The sequence below is a fragment of the Schistocerca nitens genome, chromosome 1 (assembly GCF_023898315.1).
Source record: "Schistocerca nitens isolate TAMUIC-IGC-003100 chromosome 1, iqSchNite1.1, whole genome shotgun sequence".
NCBI classification, from domain to species: Eukaryota; Metazoa; Arthropoda; class Insecta; order Orthoptera; family Acrididae; genus Schistocerca; species Schistocerca nitens.
The window spans coordinates 384,380,858-384,403,709 of NC_064614.1; the positions used below are offsets into that span (position 1 = coordinate 384,380,858).

General features: G+C 41.1%; 1 protein-coding gene across 1 annotated transcript in view; it reads right to left on the reverse strand.

Moving 5' to 3' along the window:
• Positions 1-22,852, reverse strand: part of LOC126249094 (armadillo repeat-containing protein 5-like) — a 230,848-nt gene that overhangs the window by 118,171 nt on the left and 89,825 nt on the right. The window contains exons 6-7 of the mRNA XM_049950748.1: positions 12,992-13,243; positions 1,605-1,854 (exon numbers count right to left, since the gene is read on the reverse strand). Coding sequence (XP_049806705.1) covers positions 1,605-1,854; positions 12,992-13,243 — 502 coding nt within the window. The remainder of the gene's footprint in view (positions 1-1,604; positions 1,855-12,991; positions 13,244-22,852) is intronic.

Genomic DNA, 22,852 nt, shown 5'->3' on the forward strand with positions numbered 1-22,852 from the left:
TATTAGGGCAACTAATATAAACGTTAATAAAAATCCTGCCCCGCCCCCCTCCCCAACAATGGTTTTCAGACATACTAACCAGGACCTCATGAGATGGCTGAAAGGATTCAACCAATTCATTAATACAACAGGTGGGATGACATGAAGTGTTTGCCAAATGCACTTTTACAGCCTAGCAGCGGTTCAAGAACAACAAAGATAAGCTCAATAGCTGGGGTAAATTCCATGCAGGAAAAAAAAACATTTGGTGACAATCAGCAACAAGTACACTTAGAAACACGACCTAACATCATGAGAAAATGACACAGTCACATACATAATTTTTAGCCCTATGCCACACTGTGAATTCAAATACGGCAGAAGTCGACAAAATCTCACATTTGATGAATTAAGTCAAAGAAGACAAGCACCAAGCTCTTCTGGCAAAGGATGTCACAACAACAGAGAAATTCATCAAGGGGTGCCAGTGCATAGAGCAAATTCAAAAGAAGAAAGTCAGACAAAAGATGTATGACTGACTCATGAATTTGGTCCCTACGGCAGTTGTGGAAGACCACCACGACCTTGCCTCTCTCATATATCAGGTAGGAAGAGAAGAGATACAGCAGTTTATGACAGCCACAAATTTTGGACCAAGTTCCTAAGAGACAACAGCCATGAATGTCGACTCGCATATGTCAGGAGATAACAGAAAACACTTAAGAGTATTGATGTTTACCACCAATCTCCTCCACCAGTCAAATGCACTATAAAGAATGAACTGGACCAACTCAGATTTATGTTGCAGCCATCAAATGACAACCCAGTCTGTCCTTGGCAGCCAGAGACAGTAGTCAGGTGTGAGTGTTGCATTTGCATGAATGTTTGTGCATGTGTTATCTGATACAGAAGAAGGCTTTTGGGCCAAAAGTTGACTTGTTTAGCAGTCTTCTTGTTGTGCCTGTCTGCAACTCAACATTTCCACTGTATGGTGAGTAGCAATCCAACTTTTTCATAATATTATCAACATGCTTTCTAATATGCGAACATTAACTAACAGTTTTAACAGAGATAACTGTGTAGTGTCTATATCTTGCAGAAAATAGAGCAAAGTGCAAACAGGGACTTGAAAAACAAAGGGTGTTCTAATGTGTGTGGGATAATATAATCATGGTTCATATTGCTAAACATTACAGGTACAGGGTTTTCTCAGTGTGACTAACAGATGGACAGCCTCCCCTCCCCCCCCCCCCCCCCCAAAAAAAAAAAATCACTCCACATAAGCAAATGTGAACGAAAATGGAGTTGGCAACCAAGCTAAATATTAAAAAACATACTGTGCAGCAACATAAAGATAAAAAAATTAACAGGATAAAATATATAAAAATTTAAGCAAAGTTTGAGGATGTGAACATCTTCAAAATGAGAGCACATAACAAAAAGAAAATACCTTGTATTACAACAACTTGCTGAACGAATAAAATAAATTAATAAAATAAATTAAAAATATTTTAATTTTCAAAGAAAAACACATGCAATGCCTATGGAACATGCACAATATGAAAAGGGTACATTTTAGTTACTCAAAAATATAATTAATTTGATAAGAGGAACGTAGTGTATACCATGTCTTTCCATGATTCCTGAAGTCCCATCTCCTCTTCATCATTGCTTTCATTATATTCAGCTGTTACAGGAGAGTATAAATCAGGCCAGTCATATTCTGTTGGTGTTGGTGGTGGAGAAGACGAAGCTGAACTTGGAGATGGTGAAGATGGTCCATCCGGTGAGAAACAAAAGCTATGAGAACTAGTTGGGCTCCAGTCTCCTATCATCTGAATATCATTGCCATCCATACAATCTGATGACCACGACCTAGGAAAGCAAAAAGTAATTTCAGTATACAGAAATTGTAGTACATGAAGCAAGAACCTTGGGAATAGTTTTAATGAGTTACTTATACTTACAATGTTCTACTTTACTTTTATCCCAATTACTACATGATTTGTATTTGTTCCTAAGCATGAAGTTTCAAAACCAATATTTGATGGAAAGAGCTTAGGTTTCCAAGTTTTCTCTTGCATTATTTTACGCTGCTCTTTGGATCCAACTGCTTTTGCATGCAATAGTTTGTCACTCTTTACTAGTACAGACTATTTAGTTTCATTGCTTTAGAGAGTTACATGAAGTGTTACTGTCAAAGTATTATCAATGGGTGTCACCATAGCATCAATTTCATAATCCTCTACAGGTGCTGGATACTATTAAAAAGTTAATGTTATGTTTAGTTACTTATTCACTGTAGCAATGTTCTGCCATTAAAAGTACATGCATAATAAAATCAGCAGATATAATCTCCCAATGGGTTCCTTTATGGAGAAAACCTTTTTCATTGAAACATTACAGTAAAATATATATGTAAATCTTGCTTTGCTATTGCAATTCTTGATCTTATTTCTTATTTCTTCTTCTTCTTCTTCTTCTTCAACAGAATGTGAAATTGAACTGGTTGCACAGTACAGATATTTGGAGAGCACACTAACAAATAATTGGTTGACGGAAAGAGATATGAGATCAAGAACTGCAATCGCAAAGCAAGCTTTCCAAAAAACAAATGCTTATTGTGGAGTAAGCTGAAGCTGGAACGGGAAGGTTGGTTAAATGCTTTATTTGAAACATTTTTCCATACAGCTAAGAAGGCTGGTTACTGAAGAAGAGAGAAAGAGATATAAATGAAGAAATTGAGATGTGGTACTGGAGAAGAATGAAGACAACAAAATGGATGGATCAAGTGAAGCAATGGAGAGGGTAAAGATCAAAAAACTCTTCTATCATAATGTTGCACAAACACAATATTACAATTCCCACCAACCAACTTTTAATTCACCTCCACATAAAGGAAAATACGGGCACACTGAATGGTGTCGTAATAAATATTAATGCACAGTCTAACAGTGAAATGTTCCATAGTCACAAAAACATTAGAGCAGTTGAGTGCACAGTATGCTGGCCTATATACAGCTGTTTGGTGCACCATCTGTGCCAACATGAGGCAGTCTCTTTAGGCCGACCATCAAGGCTTACACTGTTCAAGTATGAGTACGCACTATATAGGGTAACATCATCTTCCAACCTGGTTACAAAAAGCAAAGTAAACTGCGTGGGATATACATTTCAAGTAAAATAAATTCTGACAACAGCTATTGAAGGTACAGTGGAAGGACAGAAGAAAATAGGAAGAATAAAAATGCTGAATGAAGTAAAAAGAGAAAGGTACTGGACTATGAGACTACGAAGCAGCTGGCCTGGTTGGTTGGCTGGTTGATTTGGGGGAGAGGACCAGTGAGGTCATCAGTCCCATTGGATTAGGGAAGGATGGAGAAGGAAATCAGCAACTATGAAGAGATCATGAATGAACCTGGAGCAGACATGAGGTTGAGAGTGTTGGAAGGCCAGGAAGATTTCCTCTAGATGGCCCATAAACAGGCTGGTATAGTAGGTACCACGTGGTTGTGGCTGTGCCACAGGTTTGTTTGTCAACCTTCCCTTCAAAGGAAAAGCTGTTGTGGGTCAGAATATAGTTGATTAAGCTCACAACAATAATGCCAGCCCATATACCTGCCATCTCTCCCCCATGCATTCCTGCCCACCCTTCTTGATATTACGTCGACAAACTGCCCACCTCCCCCTGAGCCACAAGCCATCAACCCCCAGCCCCTCTCCTTGCCTCCTGCCTCCCTCTCCCTCTACCCACCCCAAATGACACTACCTCTCCACCACAAACAGTCCACAAGGCAAAAAACTGCATCAGCACGATTAGTCTAGCTATGACCACATAGGGGCATAGGTGTGTGTGTGTGTGTGTGTGTGTGTGTGTGTGAGAGAGAGAGAGAGAGAGAGAGAGAGAGAGAGAGAGAGAAGTATTTACATTCTACAAGACCATTCCTATGACGTTTAAACAAAGTTAATGTTTCACATGTACTACCCTACTGATTCCTTTTTTCCATGTCTGAATACATACTTGCAAAAAAACAAATGGAGTCATGAACAAATTAATCATTCACAATTTTGTGCCTGATTTCCTATAATGTACAGAAATTTCTGGCTGGAAATGGTAAAGCTATTAAGAATTTTAAGATTCTAATATTTCACAATACTTAAGAAACAGGAAAATGAATCAAAATATATCCAGCTTGCATCAGAGTTTAGCATAGTGGGAAATTCAGAAATAATTAGAAGTCAGTTAAGAAATTCCTCATCATCCAAACTATTCTTAGCAGCTATAAAACAAGTTTTCAGATCCTTAAATTAGGAAAACAAAGAAGGAATATGTATTAACAAAACACATCTGAACCACCTTAATCTTGCTAATGACACTGTACTGTTTCCTATAGTGCAGATAAACTCCAACAAGACATTTATACATAGAAAAGTCAAGCAGAACCTTTTATCTAGCCACTGATGTCCAAAGGTCGATGATGATTAGGATGATGATGATGATGATGATGATGATATAAATTTCTCATGCCTCCATTATACCAACTGGAAGGTTTTTACTAAAGTTTGGCACATCTTAATATGGAGTCCACCTCTATAGCTGAGTAATCATTAAGGCTGACTGCCATGCATAGGTCCTGGGTTCAATTTCTGGTACTGTAGGGGTTTTTCTTGGGGGGAGGACTGGAACTGGAAAGACGACAGCCTCATGATGCCAACTGAGGTCTACTTAAATAAGAAGTAGTGGCTCCATTGTGTGGAAAACTGACAATGGCTGAGAGAGTGATGTACTAACCCCATACCAATACATATGGCACATTCAAATGATGTTATATGACAGAAGTAGTTACGGTGGCAGGTCAGCATTTGGCAATCCCTAGAGGCTGGTTATGGAGTATATTTTTTATATCTTAATGTCTATCTTCAAGCTTCTAAATAGGTGTTAAAAGTTTCAAGTGCTCAGTCTCCAGTTCTCATTTCTTACACCTTCTCTACCAACACTCTTTCACAAACAGAAATATTCCCACCACTCTTTCCAGGCAACTACTTTAGAAGGATGGTTTTAACAATGACACAAACTTTATTCATTTTCAATGCAGAAGAACCTTTAGATTCTCTATTGAAAAATGTTTTAATTATTTTTGCTGTCATAAACTGCAGAAAGAGGACAACATAAAATCCATGTTCTCTACCATGTCTATGGTTGAAATCAACTGTCTTTAAAATCATAAAATCATAAATGATTGGCACTGACTGTTGAATAATAAGTTTTCTTCATTTACTTGCTATAACTACACAAAACTTTCATCAGTATATGGTTCAATTTTAAAAAACAACATTATATCGAATCATATTATTATTATTATTATTATTATTATTATTATTATTATTTTCTTATATATAAACTGAATGAGTTATAGACTCACCAAAGGTAAATTAATGAGTTGTTTTGTGACAAGGACAATGTTTTGATACATTGTTAAATATCTGTATGAAACAAAGTAAGAAATACACTCTCCAGTAAGAAATACGCTCTCCAATTTATTAATTCATGTATTTTCACAGTTTTGTTTCAAGAAGTGGTAGCGTATGGATGTACGCTTGGATCCTTCGTACCCGCATTGTTAAAAATGTGTTTTTCATAAAAGTCTTACAAAAAATTATTAGAAAAGCAAAATTTATTCACACAGTTAAGAGGAGGTCAGTTCCTATCTGTTCATCATTTCACTCATTGCCAAAATCCTGCATCAAGAGGTTCAGAGCACACAAGAAGAATTTACGCGGTATCCGGAGGAGCAGTCTCGCTTCAACATTGTCACAATCAATATTAAACACAAGGGAACTAACGAGAAGCTGTATGTAATGCAAATTAAGGTTATTGACCTTGAATGTATTGATATAAAAGGTCTGTTGACATTGGTATCAGTTAAAGTTCACCCAGGATTGTGCACATATTCATAAACTACCTTCAAATTTCTTTCAACTACTCTTTCCAATCAATTTTTCCAATTATTCAAGCAATTATTAATCAATTCCCATTCCCACATACCCATTCAATGGTGACCATTTAAAGGACGGCGCCAAGTAAAATATGAACAGACTTTTCAATTGCTGAGATAAAAATTTCATGATTCATATTATTGTTACAAGAAACTAATGAAACTTTCACTGTATTTGTTACATGTCCACAGGATTCAAAATGATGAAAGCATTGAAGGAGCAAATTAAAATTAAATTCTGGCTACAAATGAGATGAGCCAGGAATGCTGATTTCAGCAGTAAAGATAGAAAGCTGCTACACTATATGCTTATATGGCCACACTTGGCATTGTCTCTCTGGCAGTAGATAATCTCTTTTCCTTCCAATTAATATCCTCTACAGAACAGATGAAATTTTTACAAAGTCATCATTAAAGTGCAAGATAAGTTATTTAAATTCTATAAGGCTGTGTCAGATAATAATCAGATTCAGTAGTGAATACGCAGCTAAATCTACTTTATTTGAGAAGTACCGATACAGACAAAATTTCATTTTTGAAAAACTTTATTCATAATTTTTTTTAAACTATTCACAATGGAGTCAAAGGAAATGGCCATTGTTGAACATTCATTAGAAAATGCAATATGCCAAGATGTCAGAAATCCGAGCTTGCCAAAAATTGAAGGTAACGCGCCGACCTGTGAACTGGCCAATGGCAATGTACAAAATGAGGTTGGCTTCCCACTATCAATACATGATGACACTGGTAATACAACTAATCATGATGTCACTTTTATGATGCTCAATGAGACAATTTCTCAGTTCTCACCGGGAAACATTTTTATCAAGTAGTGAATCTGAAAGGCACGACAGCGAAAATTCTTTTGATTACTTGCTCACGACATCGCAAATGCAAGAACAGGAAACAGTTTGTAAAAAAAATGTAAATACTAGTGAGACACACAATTTGATACAACTAATGCCACAACAGTTTACAAAACAACAGGAATTTCGGGAAAGTGTAATAACAACTTAAAGGTATGACACAGCAGTTCACAAAACATCAGGAAAATATAGGACAACAGTTTACACAGCAAAATCAAGCATTTAACAATTTCAAGAATAGTTCAGTGAGATGAGCAAAACTATACACATTGAATTATCTGACGAACTATCCAGGAAGTTGAGAGCTAGGTAAACAACTAAAACAAAAAATAATTACCAACGTATCCCGCAATATAAATATGTTAACAGAAAGAGTATCACCGTAGACGATAAACACAAACAACTTGCAGGTGAGTTACAAAACTTTAGTGATGTGCCAGTAAAAAATGTGACAGACACAGTCAGCGAGCTGCAAGACGTGTGCAAAAACTTACCTACAGAAGTACAAAGGTTAAGTCTAAGAGTGGACCTGTTAAGTTCAGGGTCAAAATTCGTCAAAAAACAGAGATAAGTTATGTGTAGTTGTAAAGGAAATAACTGAAAAAGCTGAAGCTGGAATGCTGGATAAGGACAGCACCCTTGCTGAAAAGGTAGTATCCAAGCACAAGATTTATGTAGATGCAGTAGAAAAAGCTATAAAAGAGGAAGAAAGTCAATTTCTAGCTAAAATAGAGTCAGGTTTAAAGGAAGCAGAGGAAAGGTTAAAAGGCAGTACTGCTAAAACTACTGACACTCCAAAACAACATTTGACAGAAAAAAAAAACATGCTTTCACAGAAGTCAGATCCTTTCACCGGTTACCCACAATATGTGGCTAGCCCGTCGAAGTAAAACAGCGAAGGTTGCAGACTGCAGCAACACCTGCCAGCAGCTGTACCTGTAGAGCAAGTGCAATTGCCATGCGCCATGCCACAACCGACTGTCACTACAGTGTGGTGTGTTTGTCAACATTACTTGCAGATGAGAGATTACTTAGGCATCGGCTATTTCCTTATTTACCTCTGAAGGGAAAAGAACAAACCCCATGGTCTTTATCAGAGCATTTTGAAATGTTTTACCTCACACCTGGATCGAAGCCCAGAAAATTATATTAGTTGTTGCATACACACATGGTGACGTTCTACTATGGGCTATGGATATGGCGGAACATTGCCACTACTATAAATTAGTTTTAGAGAGCCTTTCTGGATAAATATTGGTCTGATGCCATACAAGAGAAGCTCAGACATGAAGTATTCAACCCAGCTCCATTCAACTGGTCATAATAGAAAGGAGTCAAAATACAAGCTTTAATTCCCATCCAATTACGACAGTTTTCTGTAGGATGCAATTTTGTGATAGAGAAACTAATAGTTGTTTTTTTAATAGGTATGGATACATTTAGGACATACCAAGTACAAACTGATTCAGGCAAGGGCAAATGTCATTTCACCGTACATAACCAATTATTTGCAATAAACTTAATCACGGGGAATACTGATAGACGTAAAACTGAAGTTATTCACAACTTTGAGGTTCAGTTGGTAAATCCCATAGCCATGTTTGTCAATACATACGATAATGAACAGTCAGAAGCAGAAGAGGTAAGCGTCGACACAAGAAACACAAAGGTAAAAGAATCACAGTGCTCGTCTCAAAAACAGCAAGCAGAACTAGGGGAATTGATAGTTACATACATACATGTGTTTAAAAAAAGACCAGGTATCATTAAGGATTTGGGTAAAAAATGGAAGTATATCCTCATGAAACTTTTTGTTCCACTTCATACCCTACACAATGGACAAAGAGGGAAGCAGTAAGAAAAGAGATTAACAGGACACTTGAATTGGGCATAATACAACCCATCAATTTCCCCTTATTGTAGTCCTATTTTGGCCGTGAGTACGCCAGATGGCCAGGTGTGCTTGTTCCTCGACACACGTAACATAAATACGATTACTGTACCAGTTCGAACACATCCATACAATTTAGAGGAAAAGCTTATGAAATTCCATGATGCTAAATTTCTTACTATAATCGATATCCAGTCCTCATATTGGCAAATAAACTACGTGAAGAAAGTCAGGAGTATACCACCTTCATATGTGGGGCAGGAGCTTTGAATTTGAAGTATTACCATTTGGATTGAATGTAAGTGCACGTGTATTTATCTCTGCTCTGGACAAAGTGCTAGGGCCCAAACGTTTGAGTAAGGTGGACAACCTTTTAGTCGCCTCACCCACTTGGGTAGAACACTTAAGATTAATTGAAAAAGTTTTGAGCCACTTTTCCAAACATGGAGTAACAGCAAATCTCAAGAAATCTAATTTCAGAGAAGGAAAGATAAAATTTTTAGGACACATAATCTCTTTGGAATGCATACTGCCAGATCCTAAAAAACTTTCAGGAAATTCATCCTAACCAAGTTACGAACAGTGATGCTTTACTCAATCTTGTCTGGAAAAACAGACCTTGGTTATGGGACAAGCAAAGTCAAACCGATTTCGAGAACATCAAGCAAGCCTTATTAAATGCTAATATTTTATCTCAACCAGACACGAAGAAGAATTTTTGTTTATGGACCAACTCATCTTCTCAAGGTCTGGGTGCATGCCTTTTTCAAATGGCAGAAGAAGAGGGAAAACTCGTCTGTAAAGCAATTAGCTTCAGCAGACGCACCTTATCCGAAGCTGAACATTCGTATTTAGTTACGGAGTTGGAGGGTTTGGCTGTAACTTGGTCCTTTAAAAAGTTTGAACATTTCCTTTGGAGAAAATACACAAAAGTATACTGTGACCATCACTCCCTACTGTTTTCATTAACTTTTAAATTGCTACACCAATGGATAGCCAGGTGACATAAGTGTATTTAAGAATTCGATTTTAAAATAGTGTACATAAAAGGAAATCAAAACGTAATAAGAACAATGGGGTGTGTGTTTGCCAGAGGAATATGTGGATGATTTTATCTTATACACACACCGTCAGGTGGCTTTCAGAGTATGGATGTAGATGTACTTCGGGCCATTATGGCACTCCAAGTGCACTGACAAAATAGGTAAATACTGTAATTTCCCCAACCTTAGATGAAGAGTACTACAGGTGGTAAGAAAGTGTATTGTCTGCCAGAAAACAAAACATACCAAAATATCCAAACAGAGTGAACTACATACCATTGAGGCTAAAAGTCTCCAGAAAAGGTGTCTTTGGATGTGGATGGACCCTATCCCAGAGGTACGGGTGGCGTAAAGTTTATAGTAGGTCTGTATGATATTTTCAACAAATACATAAAATTGTATGCTATGCAGAACACTACAGCCACTTCAATTATAAGATGAATCAAAGAGGATTACTTTGCAAGAGTAAGAAAAACAGAAGTCATGTAACAGATAATGCCTCATATTTTGTTGGATGTAACTAGAAAGAGTTTGTAGATTCCAACCAAATGAAACACATTTTAGTAATCAAATTTCATCCCGAAGCATTCCCCATAGAAACGTTTTATTAAGGAATGCAACAGGTTTGTCAGGACCTACATACCTCGTAAACATACAGGATTGAATATGTCACTCCCTTCTTACACGTTGTTACCAACCTTCCTCATACATCAACTAGATTTACACCAAATGAGCTGATGTTCAATTCCAAACAAGTAGACGAGTAGGAGAAACCTTTGCCCAAGATACTGATACAGGAATTATCACTGGAGGATAAAATATGACAAGCAGTAATCAATCTTGAAGCCTGGGCTAAATTTAGGAAAGGAATTTATGACAGAAAGCTGAAACGTACAACACTATTTTATATAGAACAAACGGTGTTACTTAGAACACATCCCAAATCCACAAAAATTGGAAAACTGAACCATAAGTGGCAACCACCCTATCCAGAAGCGCACAGACTGGTACACATGAATTCGGGTAAAGACAAGGGCATTTACCCACACAAAGACTTGAGAATGTTTATATACTGAAGAAGGGCTTTATACCCTCTAAGTTGCATATATGTATAATAATATTAGATTTAGGTTGCTGGAAAGCCACATTCCAGAATTTATGTTGTTAGTTGTTAACGAAAATTTCTGTCTGTGTTTTTTCATAAATGTTAAATGTGTAAATGATAAAATGAGTAGTTGTAACAAGGAAGAATTTTACTTTTATGCGTCTAGAGATGATGATAGTCTAAATACAATTCTTCGCCTTGAACATAGCCCAGTTGTAAACAAATAAATGAACTTGTGAAATGCATGATAATGTGCAATGCAATACACAACTCGCTGCGAAGCGAGTGCTATGAGAGTGGCGCAGCGCATACGCATTGGGGAGCAGACTAGTCAGCAAACTGCAGGCGCGTGTATGCTAGACAGGCAAACCTTGAAGTGTTGGAGTGCCCAAAACAAACAAACCTTATGAGCTACAGTCCGCACTAGCATTTGTACAGCCTATTGAGAAAACAGGGACATAGAAAATTAAGAGAGAGTCTGTACTACAACTACGACTATCTACACCACACACACACACACACACACACACACACACACACACACAAAGATAAGCTACAGGATTATATGCACAGGAAAGGATGCTAAACTACAAGACATTTACTTAAGCTATGCTACTATATACATTATATCTATATATGTACAATTTTAAAAAAATTAAGTACTGAAAGTGCACACACTAATTATACTTGATGGACGAGAAAAGTCTTGATGCAGGTAAACAAGCGAGTACAGTGGCAAACTGAATAAGAGGTCAATGCCTCTAATACACTTTATCATTCAGATTTATAAGGTAAGCAGAGATACACACGACATGAAATAAGTTTTGTGATAACACAACTGCACACTGAAGTGAATGAATACATAGATGAATGTATGAAAAAGGTATTAGTAGCCAACAAGCCACTATACACTTATCTACGAAGATAGTTTTAAGTTGGTATTAAGTTTTTTCTTCCAGGGAACAATGCATCGACACATTCTAAAGTGATGAAAGATAAATGCTTGTAGAGTGTTAGGTACCATATAAACATAAGAAAGAATTGCACCACAAGTAAATATAGTTATAAATTTATGATAGTTATGAATGTTATAGTGTAAAAGTATGTAAAGAAGAAAACAGTTGCAGTACATCACGTATCACGATGCTGAACTAAGGCTGAGTACTACCAAATACTCAAGGGGTCAAAACCTAACTACTGTGAGCATCGACTACCCATGAAAGTGTCAAACACCTGAATTACTTTGAAATTTTTATTCATATTTGTTACTTATGTAATTTTACAACTTCACCCAACATGCAAAACTTTACCTGCAGTTCGCCACACAAAGTACAATTTAGATAGGACAAGATAATTAGAAAACATGCTGATGCATCTCATTAGAACTACAATACAGTTAACAAAAAGCAATCGACATTTCAACTAAACAATGGCAAAGCAGGACTTTATGGTCAATAGTTATTTGTGTACTACACACTACTGAATTTACGCTATACAAAAATTTACAAATAAACTGTATTAATCTATAAACACCCATAGAATTTCTAAATGAAGATATAATGAATACCTTACAGGTGACATTGCAATTGATGAACAAGGCTACCTGGACAGAGTCCATGTCTTCCTCAGATTTCATCTTAGCCCATGGTGATTAACTATTTCACAAACATTAGGAAAGCAATGATAAGAGGCATGCAGACTCATTCTGCTGACACCTTCCAATGTATTTTAATTCTAGAATGAAAAATTAGCCTACAGTGGAGATGAGCTGTTACACAATTTCTTGGCTGGTTAAAACTGTGTACTGTACAAGGTGGGCTTTCACAAGCACTGCTCTTAATAACTAGGACATCTGTGACCCACTTCACAGACTGATTTCTATCAGTAATCCCCCCCTTTCCTTCTTTCTTTATCACTCCTTCTCTTTCTTCTTTCTCTCTACTCCCAAACTCTCACCCCTGTGTTTGGGGTTTAAAATCTCAAGATTCTATTGTTACTACTGAGCATCTTCTCCACTATTTTTTTTTTCTTGGGTGCCACTTTTGTTACCTGCTTACTGTAATGTTATATTCTTTTGTGTGGAAATTTTAAAACTATAATAAACATAATACCTGCTAAGCTCTCGCTCTTTCTTGACAGCAACATAGCTTGGGCTGCTAACACGAACTCTCTTTCTGTTGCTCTGATGGCTGGATGATCTATCCCTGTTTTTTTCGTGAATTTTGTGTCCATGATTAGGACCACAACGTTCTACAGATGCTGCTAGGTGTGTTGACAGTGCTCCAAAAAGTCCAGCCTGCAGCAACTCTGTCATGCCCAGATCATCATATGCAAATTGTACTAGTGCATGGAGTGCATGTGTCCTAAAACAAAGAAAAGTTATTTATGTGACTGAACTCATTAATTACATTGCTGTTCAATTTTTTTTTTCTTCTGGCAAAGTCTTTATTGGGATTTCTGCACAGTACAGTACAAACTTTTATCCTAAGATTCATGACCATTAAATGAAACATCAATTGCATGCAAATATAAATCGCACACCAATCCATATCCATGTCAGACAATATATATATATATATATATATATATATATATATATATATATAAAAAATAGAGGGAAAGATTCCCCGTGGGAAAAATATATCTAAAAACAAAGATGATGTGACTTACCAAACGAAGCGCTGGCAGGTCGATAGACACACAAACTAACACAAACAAACACACAAAATTCAAGCTTTCGCAACAAACTGTTGCCTCATCAGGAAAGAGGGGAAGGAGAGGGAAAGATGAAAGGATGTGGGTTTTAAGGGAGAGGGTAAGGAGTCATTCCAATCCCGGGAGCGGAAAGACTTACCTTAGGGGGAAAAAAGGACAGGTATACACTCGCACACACACACACACATATCCATCCACACATATACAGACACAAGCAGACATCTTGTGTCTGCATATGTGTGGATGGATATGTGTGTGTGTGCGCGCGAGTGTATACCTGTCCTTTTCTCCCCCTAAGGTAAGTCTTTCCGCTCCCGGGATTGGAATGACTCCTTACCCTCTCCCTTAAAACCCACATCCTTTCGTCTTCCCCTCTCCTTTCCCTCTTTCCTGATGAGGCAACAGTCTGTTGCGAAAGCTTGAATTTTGTGTGTTTGTTTGTGTGTCTATCGACCTGCCCGCGCTTCGTTAGGTAAGTCACATCATCTTTGTATGTATATATATATATATATATATATATATATATATATATATATATATAGAGAGAGAGAGAGAGAGAGAGAGAGAGAGAGGGAAACATTCCACGTGGGAATATATATATATATATATATATATATATATATATATATATATATATAACAGAGGGAAACATTCCACGTGGAAAAATATATCTAAAAAGAAAGATGATGAGACTTACCAAACAAAAGCGCTGGCAGGTCGATAGACACACACACAAACACAAATATACACACAAAATTCAAGCTTTCGCAACAAACTGTTGCCTCATCAGGAAAGAGGGAAGGAGGGGGAAAGACGAAAGGATGTGGGTTTTAAGGGAAAGGGTAAGGAGTCATTCCAATCCCGGGAGCGGAAAGACTTACCTTAGGGGGAAAAAAGGACGGGTATACACTCGCGCACACACACACACACACACACACACATATCCATCCACACATATACAGACACAAGCAGACATCTCACAAGCAGACATATTTAAAGACAATGAGTTTGGGCAGAGATGTCAGTCGAGGCGGAAGTGAAGAGGCAAAGATGATGTTGAATGACAGGTGAGGTATGAGTGGCGGCAACTTGAAATTAGCGGAGATTGAGGCCTGGTGGGTAATGGGAAGAGAGGATATATTGAAGAGCAAGTTCCCATCTCCGGAGTTCGGATAGGTTGGTGTTGGTGGGAAGTATCCAGATAACCCGGACGGTGTAACGCTGTGCCAAGATGTGCTGGCCGTGCACCAAGGCATGTTTAGCCACAGGGTGATCCTCATTACCAACAAACACTGTCTGCCTGTGTCCATTCATGCAAATGGACAGATTGTTGCAGGTCATTCCCACATAGAATGCATCACAGTGTAGGCAGGTCAGTTGGTAAATCACGTGGGTGCTTTCACATGTGGCTCTGCCTTTGATCGTGTACACCTTCCGGGTTACAGGACTGGAGTAGGTGGTGGTGGGAGGGTGCATGGGACAGGTTTTACACCGAGGGCGGTTACAAGGATAGGAGCCAGAGGGTAGGGAAGGTGGTTTGGGGATTTCATAGGGATGAACTAACAGGTTACGAAGTTTAGGTGGACGGCGGAAAGACACTCTTGGTGGAGTGGGGAGGATTTCATGAAGGATGGATCTCATTTCAGGGCAGGATTTGAGGAAGTCGTATCCCTGCTGGAGAGCCACATTCAGAGTCTGGTCCAGTCCCGGAAAGTATCCTGTCACAAGTGGGGCACTTTTGTGGTTCTTCTGTGGGGGATTCTGGGTTCGAGGGGATGAGGAGGTGGCTCTGGTTATTTGCTTCTGTACCAGGTCGGGAGGGTAGTTGCGAGATGCGAAAGCTGTTGTCAGGTTGTGGGTGTAATGGTTCAGGGATTCCGGACTGGAGCAGATTCATTTGCCACGAAGACCTAGGCTGTAGGGAAGGGGCCGTTTGATGTGGAATGGGTGGCAGCTGTCATAATGGAGGTACTGTTGCTTGTTGGTGGGTTTGATGTGGACGGACGTGTGAAGCTGGCCATTGGACAGGTGGAGGTCAACGTCGAGGAAAGTGGCATGGGATTTGGAGTAGGACCAGGTGGATCTGATGGAACCAAAGGAGTTGAGGTTGGAGAGGAAATTCTGGAGTTCTTCTTCACTGTGAGTGCAGATCATGAAGGTGTCAGGCCTGGGTAACCAAGAAGGCTTCCTCTAAGCGACCCATGAATAGGTTGGCGTACGAGGGGGCCATCCTGGTACCCATGGCTGTTCCCTTTAATTGTTGCTATGTCTGGCCTTCAAAAGTGAAGAAGTTGTGGGTCAGGATGAAGCAGACTAAGGTGATGAGGAAAGAGGTTTTAGGTAGGGTGGCAGGTGATCGGCGTGAAAGGAAATGCTCCATCGCAGTGAGGCCCTGGACGTGCGGAATATTTGTGTATAAGGAAGTGGCATCAATGGTTACAAGGATGGTTTCCGGGGGTAACAGATTGGGTAAGGATTCCAGGCATTCGAGAAAGTGGTTGGTGTCTTTGATGAAGGATGGGAGACTGCATGTAATGGGTTGAAGTTGTAGAACGTATCTGTGCCTACGTAGATCAACACCTTCTTGGAGAGGGTAAGGAGTCATTCCAATCCCGGGAGCGGAAAGACTTACCTTAGGGGGAAAAAAGGATGGGTATACACTCGCACACACACACATATCCATCCACACATATACAGACACAAGCAGACATATTTAAAGACAAAGAGTTTGGGCAGAGATGTCGGTCGAGGCAGAAGTGCAGAGGCAAAGATGTTGTTGAATGACAGGTGACGTGTGATTGGTGGCAACATGAAATTAGTGGAGATTGAGCCCTGGTGAATAACGGGAAGAGAGGATATATTGAAGAGCAAGTTCCCATCTCCGGAGTTCGGATAGGTTGTTGTTAGTGGGAAGTATCCAGATAACCCGGACGGTGTAACACTGTGCCAAGATGTGGTGGCCATGCACCAAGGCATGATTAGCCACAGGGTGATCCTCATTACCAACAAACACTGTCTGCCTGTGTCCATTCATGCAAATGGACAGTTTGTTGCTGGTCATTCCCACATAGAATGCGTCACAGTGTAGGCAGGTCAGTTGGTAGATCACGTGGGTGCTTTCACACGTGGCTCTGCCTTTGATCGTGTACACCTTCCGGGTTACAGGACTGGAGTAGGTGGTGGTGGGAGGGTGCATGGGACAGGTTTTACACCGGGGGCGGTTACAAGGGTAGGAGCCAGAGGGTAGGGAAGGTGGTTTGGGGATTTCATAGGGATGAACTAAGAGGTTACGAAGGTTAGGTGGACGGCGGAAAGACACTCTTGGTGGAGTGGGGAGGATTTCATGAAGGATGGATCTCATTTCAGGGCAGGATTTGAGGAAGTCGTATCCCTGCTGGAGAGCCACATTCAGAATCTGATCCAGTCCCGGAAAGTATCCTGTCACAACTGGGGCACTTTTGTGGTTCTTCTGTGGGAGGTTCTGGGTTTGAGAGGATGAGGAAGTGGCTCTGGTTATTTGTTTCTCTACCAGGTCGGGATGGTAGTTGTGGGATGCAAAAGCTGTTGTCAGGTTGTTGGTGTAATGCTTCAGGGATTCCGGACTGGAGCAGATTCGTTTGCCACGAAGACCTAGGCTGTAGGGAAGGGACCGTTTGATGTGGAATGGGTGGCAGCTGTTGTAATGGAGGTACTGTTGCTTGTTGGTGGGTTTGATGTGGACGGACGTGTGAAGCTGGCCATTGGACAGGTGGAGGTCAACATCAAGGAAAGTGGCATGGGATTTGGAGTAGGACCAGGTGAATCTGATGGAACCAAAGGAGTTGAGGTTGGAGAGGAAATTCTGGAGTTCTTCTTCACTGTAAGTCCAGATCATGAAGATGTCATCAATAAATCTGTACCAAACTTTGGGTTGGCAGGCCTGGGTAACCAAGAAGGCTTCCTCTAAGCGACCCATGAATAGGTTGGCGTACGAAGGGGCCATCCTGGTACCCATGGCTGTTCCCTTTAATTGTTGGTATGTCTGGCCTTCAAAAGTGAAGAAGTTGTGGGTCAGGATGAAGCTGGCTAAGGTAATGAGGAAAGAGGTTTTAGGTAGGGTGGCAGGTGATCGGCGTGAAAGGAAGTGCTCCATTGCAGTGAGGCCCTGGACGTGCGGGATATTTGTGTATAAGGAAGTGGCATCAATGGTTACAAGGATGGTTTCTGGGGGTAACGGATTGGGTAAGGATTCCAGGCGTTCGAGAAAGTGGTTGGTGTCTTTGATGAAGGATGGGAGACTGCATGTAATGGGTTGAAGGTGTTGATCAACGTAGGCAGAGATACGTTCTTTGGGGGCTTGGTAACCAGCTACAATGGGGCGGCCGTGATGATTGGGTTTGTGAATTTTAGGAAGAAGGTAGAAGGTAGGGGTGCGGGGTGTCGGTGGGGTCAGGAGGTTGATGGAGTCAGGTGAAAGGTTTTGTAGGGGGCCTAAGGTTCTGAGGATTCCTTGAAGCTCCGCCTGGACATCAGGAATGGGATTACCTTGGCAAACTTTGTATGTGGTGTTGTCTAAAAGCTGACGCAGTCCCTCAGCCACATACTCCCGACGATCAAGTACCACGGTCGTGGAACCCTTGTCCGCCGGAAGGATGACGATGGACCGGTCAGCCTTCAGATCACGGATAGCCTGGGCTTCAGCAGTGGTGATGTTGGGAGTAGGATTAAGGTTTTTTAAGAAGGATTGAGAGGCAAGGCTGGAAGTCAGAAATTCCTGGAAGGTTTGGAGAGGGTGATTTTGAGGAAGAGGAGGTGGGTCCCGTTGTGACGGAGGACGGAACTGTTCCAGGCAGGGTTCAATTTGGATAGTGTCTTGGGGAGTTGGATCCTTAGGGGTAGGATTAGGATCATTTTTCTTCGTGGCAAAGTGATACTTCCAGCAGAGAGTACGAGTGTAGGACAGTAAATCTTTGACGAGGGCTGTTTGGTTGAATCTGGGAGTGGGGCTGAAGGTGAGGCCTTTGGATAGGACAGAGGTTTCGGATTGGGAGAGAGGTTTGGAGGAAAGGTTAACTACTGAATTAGGGTGTTGTGGCGCCAGATTGTGTTGATTGGAATTTTGAGGTTTTGGAGGGAGTGGAGCTGGAAGTGGGAGACTGAGTAGATGGGAGAGACTGGGTTTGTGTGCAATGAGAGGTGGTTGAGGTTTGCTGGAAAGGTTGTGAAGGGTGAGTGAGTTGCCTTTCCGGAGGTGGGAAACCAAGAGATTGGATAGTTTTTTGAGGTGAAGGGTGGCATGCTGTTCTAATTTGCGGTTGGCCTGTAGGAGGATGCTCTGAATAGCCGGTGTGGATGTGGGAGAGGAAAGATTGAGGACTTTTATTAAGGATAGGAGTTGACGGGTGTGTTCATTGGCTGAGTTGATGTGTAGGTGAAGGATTAGGTGGGTGAGGGCAATGGATTGTTCAGTTTGGAATTGGTATAGGGACTGATGGAAAGAAGGGTTGCAGCCAGAGATGGGAACTTTAAGTGTGAGGCCTTTGGGGGTTATGCCAAATGTCAGACAAGCCTGAGAAAATAAAATATGCGAGCGTAATCTGGCTAGGGTGAAGGCATGTTTGCGGAGGGAATGTAAATAAAACTTAATGGGGTCGTTGTGGGGGTGTTGTGAGGGTGACATGGTATTAGAAGGTGGAAAGTGTAACATGAGGTTGAAATGAAAATGAAAGATAAAAATATATGGGGAGAGATAAGGGTGAACTAGAAAGTAACTGGAGATCTGGTATGAAAAAAGGCGAAAAAGTGTTGGTTAAGTTGATCCTGTGGTGAACATGGGTTGGTAGACAGCGATGTGCATGAAGGTTAGGTGGTTGTGTTGCCGCTAAAACACGTTAAAGGACGGAGAAATTCGGGAAAATTTCGAAAAAACGTGTAAATGTATTAAAGGAGTGGTGTTGTGGTGAAAGATTACGAAAATGGGGCTAACAATTGTAATAATGACGTTAAAACCTGTGGGGAGCGGCTAAAAATGATCAGTGATGTGCGAAAAACGGAAGTGGAAATAAAGTGAAAGTTATTAGAACTAGTCGAAATGGTTGTTTAATACGTGAGAGCAGCTGTTATTGAACTAGAAACGGTGGATTTTATAGCAGCGGTAGTGTTGAAAGCGGAAAATAAAAATTTTTTTGGTTATGGTTTGGAAGTGGGTTACGTATTATTGAGTATATATAGGCGGGATAAAATCGTATTACGGTAAAAAGGGGAAGGTGAATTCAAAGTGAGACTACTGGTAAAAACAGAAAGAGAAAATAAAGAGAAAATAAGACGACAGGAAAGATTTCGAAATGCAACAGTGACAATAACAAACGTAATTGTTGGGTTCATATTAATGATATGGTTATAATAGAGGGAAACATTCCACGTAGGAAAAATATATCTAAAAACAAAGATGATGTGACTTACCAAATGAAAGTGCTGGCAGGTCGACAGACACACAAACAAACACAAACATACACACAAAATTCAAGCTTTCACAACAAACTGTTGCCTCATCAGGAAAGAGGGAAGGAGAGGGAAAGACGAAAGGATGTGGGTTTTAAGGGAGAGGGTAAGGAGTCATTCCAATCCCGGGAGCGGAAAGACTTACCTTAGGGGGAAAAAAGGACGGGTATACACTCGCGCACACACACACACACACATATCCATCCACACATATACAGACACAAGCAGACATATTTAAAGACAAAGAGTTTGGGCAGAGATGTCGGTCGAGGCAGAAGTGCAGAGGCAAAGATGTTGTTGAATGACAGGTGAGGTGTGAGTGGCGGCAACTTGAAATTAGTGGAGATTGAGCCCTGGTGGATAACGGGAAGAGAGGATATATTGAAGAGCAAGTTCCCATCTCCGGAGTTCGGATAGGTTGTTGTTAGTGGGAAGTATCCAGATAACCCGGACGGTGTAACACTGTGCCAAGATGTGGTGGCCATGCACCAAGGCATGTTTAGCCACAGGGTGATCCTCATTACCAACAAACACTGTCTGCCTGTGTCCATTCATGCAAATGGACAGTTTGTTGCTGGTCATTCCCACATAGAATGCGTCACAGTGTAGGCAGGTCAGTTGGTAGATCACGTGGGTGCTTTCACATGTGGCTCTGCCTTTGATCGTGTACACCTTCCGGGTTACAGGACTGGAGTAGGTGGTGGTGGGAGGGTGCATGGGACAGGTTTTACACCGGGGGCGGTTACAAGGGTAGGAGCCAGAGGGTAGGGAAGGTGGTTTGGGGATTTCATAGGGATGAACTAAGAGGTTACGAAGGTTAGGTGGACGGCGGAAAGACACTCTTGGTGGAGTGGGGAGGATTTCATGAAGGATGGATCTCATTTCAGGGCAGGATTTGAGGAAGTCGTATCCCTGCTGGAGAGCCACATTCAGAATCTGATCCAGTCCCGGAAAGTATCCTGTCACAAGTGGGGCACTTTTGTGGTTCTTCTGTGGGAGGTTCTGGGTTTGAGAGGATGAGGAAGTGGCTCTGGTTATTTGTTCCTCTACCAGGTCGGGAGGGTAGTTGCGGGATGCAAAAGCTGTTGTCAGGTTGTTGGTGTAATGCTTCAGGGATTCCGGACTGGAGCAGATTCGTTTGCCACGAAGACCTAGGCTGTAGGGAAGGGACCGTTTGATGTGGAATGGGTGGCAGCTGTTGTAATGGAGGTACTGTTGCTTGTTGGTGGGTTTGATGTGGACGGACGTGTGAAGCTGGCCATTGGACAGGTGGAGGTCAACATCAAGGAAAGTGGCATGGGATTTGGAGTAGGACCAGGTGAATCTGATGGAACCAAAGGAGTTCAGGTTGGAGAGGAAATTCTGGAGTTCTTCTTCACTGTGAGTCCAGATCATGAAGATGTCAGGCCTGGGTAACCAAGAAGGTAAGTCACATCATCGTTGTTTTTAGATATATATATATAAAAAATAACAAAGATGATGTGACTTACCAAACGAAAGCGCTGGCAGGTTGACAGACACACAAACAAACACAAACATACACACAAAATTCAAGCTTTCGCCACCAACGGTTGCTTCATCAGGAAAGAGGGAAGGAGAGGGAAAGATGAAAGGATGTGGGTTTTAAGGGAGAGTGTAAAGAGTCATTCCAATTCCGGGAGTGGAAAGACTTACCTTAGGGGGAAAAAAGGACAGGTACACACTCGCATATACACACACATATCCATCCGCACCTACACAGACACAAGCACTTAAGTCCTTAGTCTTTCCTCTCCCACATCCACAACGGCTGTTCAGAGCATCCTCCTACAGGCCAACCACAAATTAGAACAGCATGCCACCCTACACCTCAAAAAACTATCCAATCTCCTGGTTTCCCACCTCCGGAAAGGCAACTCACTCACCCTTCGCAACCTTTCCAACAAACCTCAACCTCATCTCATTGCACACAAACCCAGTCTCTCCCATCTACTCAATCTCCCACTTCCAGCTCCACTCCCTCCAAAACCTCAAAATTCCAATCAACACAATCTGGAACCACAACACCCTAATTCAGTAGTTAACCTTTCCTCCAAACCTCTCTCCCAATCCGAAACCTCTGTCCTATCCAAAGGCCTCACCTTCAGCCCCACTCCCAGATTCAACCAAACAGGCCTTGTCAAAGATTTACTGTCCTACACTCATACACTCTGCTGGAAATATCACTTTACCACGAAGAAAAATGATCCTAATCCAACTCTTAATGATCAAAATCCCCAAGACACTATCCAAATTGAACCCTGCCTGGAACAGTTCCATCCTCCATCACAACGGGACCCACCTCCTCTTCCTCAAAATCACCCTCTCCAAACCTTCCAAGAATTTCTGACTTCCAGCCTTGCCTCTCAATCCTTCTTAAAAAACCTTAATCCTACTCCCAACATCACCACGGCTGAAGCCCAGGCTATCCGTGATTTGAAGGCTGACCGATCCATCGTCATTCTACCGGCGGACAAGGGTTCCACGACCATGGTACTTGATCGTCGGGAGTATGTGGCTGAGGGACTGCGTCAGCTTTTAGACAACACCACATACAAAGTTTGCCAAGGTAATCCCATTCCTGATGTCCAAGCGGAGCTTCAAGGAATCCTCAGAACCTTAGGCCCCCTACAAAACCTTTCACCTGACTCCATCAACCTCCTGACCCCACCGTCACCCCACACCCCTACCTTCTACCTTCTTCCTAAAATTCACAAACCCAATCATCCCGGCCGCCCCATTGTAGCTGGTTACCAAGC